This window comes from Macrotis lagotis, chromosome 1, assembly GCF_037893015.1.
Source record: "Macrotis lagotis isolate mMagLag1 chromosome 1, bilby.v1.9.chrom.fasta, whole genome shotgun sequence".
NCBI classification, from domain to species: domain Eukaryota; kingdom Metazoa; phylum Chordata; class Mammalia; order Peramelemorphia; family Peramelidae; genus Macrotis; species Macrotis lagotis.
Genome location: NC_133658.1, coordinates 541,721,794 through 541,733,948, shown reverse-complemented (window position 1 = coordinate 541,733,948; position 12,155 = coordinate 541,721,794). Strand labels below are relative to the sequence as shown.

The 12,155-nt window shown below is 33.1% G+C and overlaps 1 protein-coding gene across 5 annotated transcripts in view; it reads right to left on the bottom strand.

Annotated features, from left to right (window-relative positions):
* RPS6KA3 (ribosomal protein S6 kinase A3) overlaps window positions 1–12,155 on the bottom strand; it is a 98,553-nt gene that overhangs the window by 51,162 nt on the left and 35,236 nt on the right. For 4 of the 5 annotated variants that reach the window (XM_074214267.1, XM_074214265.1, XM_074214264.1 and 1 more), the window contains 2 exons: window positions 2,720–2,836; window positions 99–180 (listed from right to left, as the gene is read on the bottom strand). In XM_074214267.1, coding sequence (XP_074070368.1) covers window positions 99–180; window positions 2,720–2,836 — 199 coding nt within the window. Of the gene's footprint in view, window positions 1–98; window positions 181–2,719; window positions 2,837–11,692; window positions 11,825–12,155 lie in introns of those variants that run through there. The other variant, XM_074214268.1, reaches the window with a different exon arrangement.

Sequence of the window (12,155 nt, the reverse complement as noted above, 5' to 3'; positions counted from 1 at the left end):
AGAAAACTGTACTTAATTAGAAAAACAAAAACAGATTATGAAAAGCTGGTATAAATTTTTAAAAAGTTATTAAGTAGAAATCCAACATCATTACTTACCTTTCAGTGTGGCCTTTTTCAATACTTTCATTGCATAAAGCTGTCTAGCATCAGATCCTGAGATTTTTTTTACTAGAAATACCTAGTTGATTAAAAAAAACCCATAAAAAGTTTCAAATAACATTAAAAAATATTGCTTTTCAACAAACTAAATATAACGTAATTAGGATATTTACAATTTATTCTGAGGTGGATTCAGATAAATTATGGAAAAATTACATCTTTTCAAAGTTAACAATTACTGATAGCAAAATCCTATAACTTTAAACTACAAGATAATTTGATAAAAATTATAATAATGTTTCCATTTTAATATTTTATCTGTTGAAAAAATTTTTATACAAATGGACTATAGGATATAGTTTTCATTTATAATTTTTTACTGTAGGACAACAGAATATTTTTGTTATTAAGAATCACTTTTGTATTTAAGCAGATTTCAAGTATTTAATTAGGATTAAGCTATCATCTTACTGTTCTAACAAATAAAATATACATAGCCAAGCTCTGACATAATATAAATAGACTATTCTGCAGACCTTTCCTCTGCAGGACCCATCTCTTCCTGCCCCCCCCCCCCACTTCCCCAATCCCACCTGGAGGCAGACCCATAAGTCAGAGGTCCTGCCTAGGAGTCAAATGTATGCAAAGCAAAAAGTGTCTAGATAAAACATGAGATAAACAGAAAGTTGAACGTGATGAATCTATTTATTAATACTTTGGCTGTTTTCAAAACTTATTACATGTGGATAAAGTCTACTCCACTTGATTCATGGAAATAAGATATACAGATAATCCAAACTCCTAGTGGGGGGGTTTGTCACCACAGGGAAAACCTTCTTTAATATTAGCTGAAAAGTTGCTACAGGAAGTTAATTTCAAAAGAACAATGTTACAAATAAGCTATTACAGGATTATAACAAATTAAAAAAACAATATATTGATGTTATCATGAAACAATGCTTAAGGCAAGTTTCATTCTTTTAGCAAACTGTACCCATGGCTGAAAACAGAATTTTTAGCTTTTCTTATTGTCAGGCAATCAGAAAGGAAGAAAAGGAGAAGCAAAGAGCCAAAATATATCACTAGTCCTAGAAAAACAGGAATGGATTTTCTTATGTTTCAAAGGTCTACAGGAGGGACTCAACACAAAGCGTGCATTAAAAAACTTTCCATAGGCAATGGGGCTAAAGCACTGAACAGGTGGAATGGCACAATCTTTAAAAAGACTCTTAGAAACATTCTTGGAGCTTCTGCTTTTAATCAATCTGTAGGAATCACATAGCTAAGAAACAGATAGTTCATGTCTAGATTCATCCAGATAGGTACATCATCTAATGAGATTATTCAGGAATGGATATTTACAAATCCAAAGTTTAACAAATATATGTAAATTAAATAGTGAATAGAGAAAATTAGGATTTTCATCTAAAAGTTATCTTTTGTTGAGGGTATTTTATTATTTCTGCTCTGGCCTATAAATAAGAAAGCCTTCTCCCATATTCTAAATGATTTCCCCCATCTTTAGGGACTCTATCCTCACTGAGCTGTTGACATATTAAGTATTGGCTTAAGTTTGTTTTTTTTTTTGGGGGGGGGGGAATAGGGGTAGGGAGAGGTAATTAAGGTTAAGTAACCTGCCCAGAGTCACATAGCTCATATAAGTCTGAGGCTGAATTTGAACTCAGGTCCTGATTCCCTTCTATCCATTGTGCTACCTAGCTGCTCTGGCTAATTTTGTTCACATATACTTCAGACACTTATGAGTTGTGTGATTCTGTGCAAGTCTATTTTATGTCTCAAGTTTCCCCATCTGTAAAATGGAGATATTCATAGCACTTATTTTTCGGGGTTGTTATAAGGATAAAAAGATTAACACTGTATTTGTAAAATGTTTTGCAAACTTTAAATCATGAGTAAATGTTAGCTATTATTTTTGTACTACTTATCTAATCCTTACATGATTACTTTCACTATAAAATATTTTTGGCCTAGATTGACTGTGGGATGATGAATGATAATGGGTATTCTGGGTTTGTAATAAAGTTTGCAAATTTTAATCTAGGGAGAAAAAACTCCTAACTCCTAGGGTGCTGGTAACAAAATGATGAAACAAACAGACATTCAACTCAAGGACATTTGTTAACTGGAGTCTTTAGACTTTTATTCTTAGGGAGACAGTTCTACATTGTGCAAACTGATATACTCTTTCAGATGTTCTGACCTGGAGCAATAAAATAATGTAACATATATTACATCCACAATTCTGCATGAAATAAAGAAGCCAGACCAGAAAAAAATGGAAAATTCCTTCTAAGCTCTAAAATTCATTAATATAGAGAAATAAGACTGCAAAAAATTAATGTTCATCAGTTAAGATGGTATCATGGTTATTTTCTTTTTAAACCTTTTAAGAAAAAAGTTTATAGAGATCATGCTTTCAGAAAGTAAAATGTACTTAGGCTTTTTAGAAGTTCCAATTGCTTTCTATTATTTAAGAACTACATTTACTATCATAGAAAGTTATTGATATATTGTTGCTTCTTTTAAACAAAATATTTTCCAAATCCCACAGTACCTGACACCAAATTTTCATTACCATATATATAAGGATAACATACCTTTCCAAATGATCCTTGCCCTAGTACTTTTAGAAGTTCAAACTGGGAGGGATCTGCTTTTTCATGTCCTTCTTTTACATGATGTGTGATTGCAATTTCTTTGATACTGCCTTCATCCTGTTGAGGCAAATAAAAAACCTTTGCTATGGTCACTGTAAAACAGCATTTGAAAGTAAAGTTTTATCAAGTTGGCAGACTTTATTTATTTATTTTTATTTTGCAAGGCAATGGGGTTAAGTGGCTTGCCCAAGGCCAGGTAATTATTAAGTGTCTGAGGCCAGATTTGAACTCAGGTACTCCTGGAGCCAGGGCCAGTGCTCTATCCACTGTGCTACCTAGCCGCCTAGCCGCCCCCACAAGTTGGTAGACTTTAAGGAACAAAACTCAAATGAAACAAATGAACTTTTATATAGAAAGAATGGTTACAACAAGGGATAACAAGGTAGACAAGGAAATAAGCACTGATATCAATATCAATACTGTTCATGACATTAACACAAATTCAAGGAATTTATTACATATTTACTGGGTGTGAAAATTATAACAGGTGCTGGAAATATGTCAAAACTGAAATAGTTCCTGCTCTCAAGGAGTTTATATTCTACCTTGTTGGAATACTATGTATACTCATAAGTAAATAAAAAGTATATAAAATTACACAATGTAACTTCAACAAAGTGAACTAATAACTGTTGAGCTCTAAATGAAGTTCTTAAGTGGTAGAGGTGAGGAGGGAATGAATTCCTGACATGGAGGGACAAGGATATGCATGAGCATGGTTTGATCAATCTCAAAGTCTTCGAGTAATGTCCCAAAGAAAGTCTGAGGTTCACCCCAACTAAACATTAGAAAGTCTCATCAAATTATAGATCGACTCTTAACCTATAAATATTTTTGATCATGGCAACCCACAGAAAAAAGAAAACATTTTAATGGTCTCCAGTTCTGTTCAGACCCCTTCTATTTTTATAACAATAATACAATAAAGTTGTGGGAAAAGAAACAGAGTATACAAAGAGGAGTGGTTTTAGACAAGTTATAAATTTAAACTAATTTTTAGGATTCAAATATGAAATCTCTGTTCACTGTTCAACAAATTGATAAGATGATCTCTAAAGTCAATTCCAGTTGTAAATTCTGTAATCTATATGACTGTAAGTACTGAACCACATTACCCAGTAAATCAAACCACTAGACTAAGGAAATTGAATTGAAATGTAAAGGTTGGAAAGGTATCTTATACATTCTCATTAGAGAGGCAAAAGAGTCAACTAATTTGGTTTTATTGTAAAACATAGAACACAACATAAGAAACAACATTTCATGGATCTCATTTTATAATTTTCATGATGGACATAAGCAAACAGATCACAATAAAGGTAAGTTCAACTTTTAGGCTAACATCTGCTGCAGAGGGGAAAGTAGAAAAATTCTTTTAAGACCCTAAAAAATGATTTAAAAAATCATGTTGGAAATATGATCAAGTTTATGAATAAAGACACCAAAAAGCTAATAGAAAATCTCGTGATTATGTATAATGAATGCTTTTTGGTCCCCCCCCCCCCCCAAGACAAACTTTCTATTTAGACAGAATAATGTTGGATACTGGAACATCAAATAATATCATGAAAAAGTGATATCTACTTCAAGACACTGGTCACTAAAGTATGGCATTAATTTAACAATCAGTGATCCATGAACAGATCACACCTAGTCCCAAAGAAGGTAAAAAATCAACATCAAATTAGCAGAAATGATGAAGGTAAGAAAGCAGTGCACATAAATAGAACTGCTTCAACCCAATGTATTAAAAAATGAAAAAACCAAAGATACTGACCTTCATTATCACTTTTTCCTGCTAAAAAACTCACATGTACAAAAATATTTTTAACAGCCTTTTTCATAGTGGCAAAGAATTGGAAATTGAGGGGATGCCTATCAATTAGGGAATGGTTGAACTAATTGTGGTATATGAATGTGTTGAAACACTACGGTTCTATAAGAAATAATGAGGGATGGGACTTCAGAAAAGCCTGGAAAGGCTTTCATTAACTGATGCTAGGTAAAGTGAGCAGAATCAGAACATTATACATACTAACAACAATATGGGGTAATAATCAACTACGATGGACTTGTTCGTATCAGCAGTACAATAATCAAAGATAATTTTAAAAGATTTATGATGGAAAATGCCATACATATCCAGGGAAGGAACTGTGGAGTTTAAATGTGAAGCAAAATTTAACATCTTTTTAAAAAAGTTGTCTGGAGTATTATGTTTTCCCATTTCGATTTGATTTTTTTCATGACACAATATGGATCTGTGTTTAGCATGGTTATATTTATAATATTACATATATATATATATATATATAGATACACACACATATATACAGGAGCATCTATATTAAATTGCTTTCTGTGAGGGAGGGAGTGCAGGTAGGGGTAAGGAAGAGGAGAAAAAAACCTAGAATTTAAAACCTAGTAAAAAATGATTGTTGAAAATGATTATTACATTTAGTTAATATAGTTGGATAAACAAATCAATAAAATATTAGGGGAAAAACCCCAAGGAGTTGAAGTTAGGCTCCAGATCAAAAATAAATACTCCAAATCCTTAAGGAAAAAAAAAAGTTTAACTCTGTGCAAAGTAGTTCTCATAGGCCAAAAGAGCCTAGAAACCCTTCAAGATGTGACAAGATTTCTTGACCACCTATGGTAGACAAAAGTTATTTCATTTTAGAATACAAACTCACTTGTAAAACACTCTGGAGAATAATGATGTAAAATGAATAAAAGCATCACCCTATGAAATGGTGAAAATAAAGTAGAGACTAAATTAAGTGTCAAGAAAGCTTGATTTGAAAGTCAGCTAGGTGGCACAGCAGATAGAGTACTGGTCCAGGAGGACCCGAGTTCAAATTTGACTTCAGACACTTAACTAGCTGTGTGACCACGGATGGGCAAATCACTTAACCCCTTTTCATTGCAAAGAAAAAAAACAGAAAAAAAAGCTTATGAAGACCAAATAAACCCTATCATTCCAAGAGGACGCATGAAACTTGCAAGAGAACAAGAAATAGGCAGAAAATGGAACAAAGCTATAGTGATCTATTTTTAACATCAATGACAATGGAACTATGATATCTGAACTCTTATTAGCTTGGTCCCAAAAATGTTTAAATAAAGAAGTTGAGCCAGCATTCAACAAAAAATTGAGGAAGAGATGGACCAGAATAAGTACATGAAAGAATTCTTTGCTTTATTCAAAGTTGTTAAAGGCACCTTTTCCTCTTGCTCCTCTTATGGTATCAATGCGTGCTCTCTCTCTCTCTCACTGACATCTATCCATGTAGAGTTTATTGAGGACTGATTACTAAGATGGTGCAGTAGCTAAAAGCAATGGATTTGAAGTCAGGAAGAGCCAAGTTCAAATTCTACCTTGGATATCTTTTCCCTATCTGACCCTGAGTGAGTCACATTAATCTTCACCCCCTTCATCCCCTCATCTGTAAATTGAAGGTAGCCCTTAACTCATATGGTTATTGCATCAAATGAAATTACACGTACACTTCTTTATAAGTGCTACATGTTGTTGTCGTCGTCGTCATCATCATCATCATCAAATTTTGGTCACCTTGTCCCTCAGTATTCGCAAAGTCTTTATCAAACAGTGGTTGTTACTTCAGTGGTTGCTATCCTGGGGATTATCAAATAAATGATGTTGTTATATTATGCTGCCTCTGGGCCTTGCTTACCCAATCTGTTTTAATGATAAATTTTTCTAACTATAATAGTTTTTTAGGGGGTAGAAAGAACAACTGGGGTTAAGACAACTGCCCAGGGTCATAAGTGTCTGAGGCCAAATTTGAACTGAGCATAGTTTAAGATCTGATTCCTTGATATTTTTGACCTTTAGTTCCTCAATAACTTCTATTTTGTTGTTCCATAAAGTAACCTTTTGCTAGTTTGATTGGTATGGCACTTAAAAATTAATTTAGGGAGTATTCTCATTTTTACAATATTGGCACAACCCAACCATGAGCAATTAATGGGTCTTCAATTATTTAAATCTTCCCTAGTTTCTATAAAAAAAAGTTGTCTAACTGAACTCATATAATGCCCACATCTGTCTTAGTAGATGGGTTCCCAGAAATGTTATACATTCTGTTATTATTTTGAAAGAAATTTCTTTAATTGTTGTTTCTGGCTGAGTTTTGTTGGTAAGATACTGAAAGATTATTGATTTTTTTTGGTTTATTTTATGTTCTGTTATTTTACTTAAATTACTTTTTAGATTTCTTTCTGGTTCATGAAGTAAATCATTATATCATCTGCAAAAATGCAATAATTTTGTTTCCTTTTAAAAATGCTTATTCCCTTTCTGTGTGTCATATTGTTAGCATTTCTACAACTATATTTCAGGAATGCTGATCAAAACTAATGATTCAGAAAGTTGCAAGTCAAGGAGGAGTAAGGTTCTTTGTAGGTGGATTCTAATATTTGGCTGCTTGGTCTTTTGTCTAAGATGCTGGGAAGCAAGACAAGGAAATATTAAGGCCATGTGGCATTCTCCAATTCAGATATGAGCACATTTATTTATTCCTTTGGCTTTTATTCTGTACCAACAAGGAACAGTAGTATATGTGATTAGGGCATAGTACTTATAAACAACGTCTTTGGTAGTCAGAAGTGACACTATAGATTTAAGTTCTGGCAAGTGTCAATTAATTTTATAGAGATAAAATTCACTCTTCTGATGACGATGATGATAATGTTTGTCCTTCATTCTTTTTTTCTTTTTTTTTTTAGATTTTGCAAGGCAATGGGGCTAAGTGGCTTGCCCAAGGCCACATGGCTAGGTAATTATTAAGTGTCTGAGGCCGGATTTGAACTCAGGTACTCCTGACTCCAAGGCCAGTGCTCTATCCACCGCCACCTAGCCGCCCCTGTCCTTCATTCTTGAAGGAGACCATGACAACAGGGAGGTGATGCCAGGACAAGCACATATACTGGATTTTAATGATGGGAGTGCTATGCTAAGTCTCCAGTCTCACTTTCTCCTTCAGAACTATCTGGATTCATTGGCCAGATATGAATCAGGAAGACTGGAGATAGCTCTGAATTTGAGGCAATCAGGATTAAGTGAGTTGTCTAAGGTCACACAGCTAGTGTCTGTCACTCTTCTATGACAAAGTATACTCCTAAATCTGGGTGAGTTATTTTATGCCTGCAGTCAAGGGCAAGGATGAAGTTAACTCATTGCTTCACTGCGATAGTTACGGATATTAGGTTCTTTTGCATTAATAGATATACTAGTTAAAATTAAAGATGATTCCCTCTCATTAAAATTCTAACAAGTCTTAAACTTTATGGTGTCAAACCCAGACAAATGATATATGTGAGACCACAAGTAGGTTAACAGTAAAAGTTATCAGCTTAATCTTCTATTTGTATCCCCCAAATGTGCACAGTCTAGAGCAATTTCCAACTTCAAGGATCCTTAGTCTTCTAAACAGGAATAGAAAGCAAACTTTTTTTTTTAACCTTTAGGTAGCTATAAACCACTGTACTATTTGACTTATCTTCACATATTAGATGAAGCTGGAGAGATTCAGAAATTTCCAATGACATAAAGGACCTAACAAAGAACAATATTTGCATCTGATATATACTATGTGAATGTCCAAAGAAAAATAGAAGCACATTTCTCTCTATAAAAGCAAGTCTATGTATATACAATACTATTATATACTTCTCATTTCTAAAGGAGGTATAGTTTAAAAAAAAGAATTTGTAAATTTGCTTATTATCATCCTCAATCACTTCTGAGAGACATGATGGCTATAGTGGATGCAAGTAAAGAGGACCTAAGTTCAAGTTCTGAGTCTGATTTCTGCTGGCACTGATTTTACTTGGTACCTTAGGTAACTCTCTCACACACTCTAAAAGTAGGTGTTGAGCTACAACAGGGAGTTTCTTCATTATAAAAGCAGAAATCATAGGCACAGTCACTTTCTAACTATCTGTCCATACCAAGCAGGCTTTATTGGTCTTAACAGCATGTACATCACAGTTACTAGACCTCTTGGTCTGGCATACCTGGGCCCTCACCAGAGTCTTGGGGTCCAATTAGGCACTGAGTGAATTTTCTATATGAAGAGTTCCTATGAGACTACCTCATTTCCTCTTATCTTGGTATGAGTTTATTCAACTGGAGCTGAGTGCAAATTCACATTTTAAGCTTTTATTTAATTAGAACATTAACCCAAATTTGCCAGGAAAAATAAAGTGCCTATTACCAGAGTGTTCTAAAGAATGGGGTGGTCCTTTATAAACCGCTATTTTTCAATGTTGATTGTTCAATAGCCACATGCTGTTCCTTTAAAACACTGTGCTTCAGGGTCACCAGTCTGCTCCTTCTCCTGCTATATTTCACTCCATAACTCATCCTTTTCCTCAATTTTTTTTATCAAATCTTCTGGAAACATGTTCTATCATTAAACTTTTCCATTCACATTCTATTTTCTTTACTTACGGAATTCACACTCTTTTCTTGAACTTTTCAGAAGATACATAATCTCCCCTAAAGCCTCCCTATGTTGATTATGTTAGCATACTCCTTGCTTTTACACTGTCATTTCCAGATCCTCTCCTCTGCTTCAATCACATTTTAATTTCTCTTATTTTAATGCTTACTCCATCCATCCATAGTACCCAGTCTTGTTCCTAGTTCACTGTTTTAAAATCATCATTTTTCCCTCTAAAAGATTCAGTGTAGATATCATCTTTTCACTTAGTCTCCATATTTTGCACTCTCCTACTCTAAATGATACCATACTTAATTATCTGGGTATCCTCCCCTCCTCCGGTCAATAAGATACAAACTCCTTGAAGCCTGGAACCATTTCCCTTTTGTCTCTAAATTTCACTCTGTATTTGTAATTGCAGAACACAGATATACACTTGAAGTATATGGTATGCTAGTGAGGTAGGAAAGCATAATTTATTAAACACTGAACCTGGAGTTATGTGATATAAATGTAAAATTATTTTAGTTAGCTCTATGTATCATTCTCTAAAGAACATCTGAAAAGTGCTGATCCCATACTAGGCAAAACTGAAGTTGGCAAAGTTATTAATATCCTGTTGTATTTCTGTTTAGTTTTGAGACTTCTAACTTTCTAAACCTAAGTTCCTGAGACTTTCAAAAGCTTGTGCTTTTGTGACACCACATTGAAGCGTAAGTGACTACCATGTTTCAGACCTTTTCCAAACATATGGTCTTATCTATTTATATGTCCTGTGCCATATTCTATTTTATTGGATAAAATAGTCCATGTTGTCAAACTTCCTAGGTAAGAGTTATGATTAATTTAAAAAAGCACACATCTAGAAGATCCTAAAGAAATTGAATAAGAATTCTAAACAAAATGAAAAAAATGAGGGAAAGGATTATTTGGAGGTATCTGTGCCCCAAAACTTTTAGTTAGGGCAGCCATATGCTCAAACCATAGAACTGGTTTTGTTAACATTTGTATCTTCTAATGAAAAAATACAGCCATACATGCAAGACTAAATGTTCTCTTTCCAGAGCTATAAGGCAAGGAAATTTATTTTTCTTATTTTAAAATTTATTAAAGAAGAGTAACTTAAAAATATTTTTTAAAACAAGCAGCTAAATCCTGATTACTTGGATTACATAAGACTAATTCTGGTATGCGGATATTAAGGGCAACAAACTTAACAGGGGTGATATTAACTGATTTTAAAAGGATGACTCAACATTTGGAATTGTTCTACGCCTTGCATACATAATTTCCTTTTTCCTCCCCTGCCTAGAGTCAGGAAATGTTCTAGATGCATTTACATTCTATAATAACTTGCTTTGAGTTTTTTTAAGCACCATTAAAGTTCTAAGTAAAACATACAAGTACTACCTAATAAAGGATTATAAATATAGAATAACCCCCCTCCCCCCATTTATTCGTTTTTATTTTGAATAGCATAATAGGCAAAAAATCCAACACAGAAGGATTTCACGAAAATATTCAACTTTTACTTACATCCTAACTGTAATGAAAATACTTTTATCTCCATAGAAAAAATAAACAATTCCAGAAGATGACCTATGTTTATAAAAACAAACAAAACCATTTCCCCTCCCTAAAGCACTCAAATGACTTGATTGTAAAATATATAGATATATAATTTAATCTGGCTGGTTAATCACAAAATAGAGAAGGGGAAACTAATTCTACAATGAGTTTAAATTACAGATCTGCTGCAATTTATGTTTGGCTTTTTCCTTCAAATGGGATTATGAAATATCGCAAACTAATTTCTTATGTCTAAAGTTGAAAAAAGTTGCAAAAAATCTATGAAGTGGTAGTTCTAATAACTGCTATGCTGTATATAAACATTTATATTGAATAGTAATATCTTTCAGAAAGCACTGTTCTCATTTTCTCAAAAAAACAATTTTTAAAATGTCTGAAAGTAGATGTTAAGGAGACTCATGGATACATACAATTAAAATTGCTACATAATAAATAAATTTTAATATTAAATATACCTTTAAAGTTATTTTTTAAATCAAAGTTAGATAGTTGCTTTCAAATTTTTTTGTAATTAACAATTCTAGAAAAAGTACGATTTGAACCTATCCATGAAGATGAAACCTTCATGATGAGAATTTTTAGTATTTGTCCATGTTTACTCTTTAATGTCAATACCAACTAAGATAACAATTTAAAAAAATAAATGGAACTACATTATATAACTTATTATGTAATATCACTAATTACATGTCACTGTAAATAAGTTTAATAAAATATCCATACTCATCTAAAACATATTAGGATTACTTTCAACAAAAGAAAATTCAATGTATTTTTTAAAAGTCTACTGTTATTTGTTATTTTGGCTAGTCCTAAGCAAAACATTTTCCATTAAAATGCCAAACAAACTTACCTGGATAGAACGAATTCGAAAGGCCCAAAATTTAAACATGGTTATGAAACCATGATGTTAATTTCTGACTGTAATGTTCCCGAGTTAAAAAGGGAAACCAAGCCCCTAGAAGTTCACTCTCCAACCAACTATTCTGGCTATTAGAAAATTTCCTGTCAGGCGGGTCTGAAAATGCTTGAAAAGGACCCAATAGTTTTCCTGTGGTAAAGCAAAGGGAAACCTAAAGGCAGGGCACATAGATATCTAGCTGATAAATGCAGGGGACTACTGCAGGAAACCAAAACAGATTTGTTGACAGTAAAACCCTATAAATGTTCTTTAGTCAGTGTTCCCAGAAAAGTCAGAAAGCTTAAGATAACTGCAAAATTACTGACAACAGATACAGTATTTTTCTTAAAAATCTTCACAAATGGTAATACTTTAATAGTAACTGCAACATTATTTGTACAATAAGACTAAAACA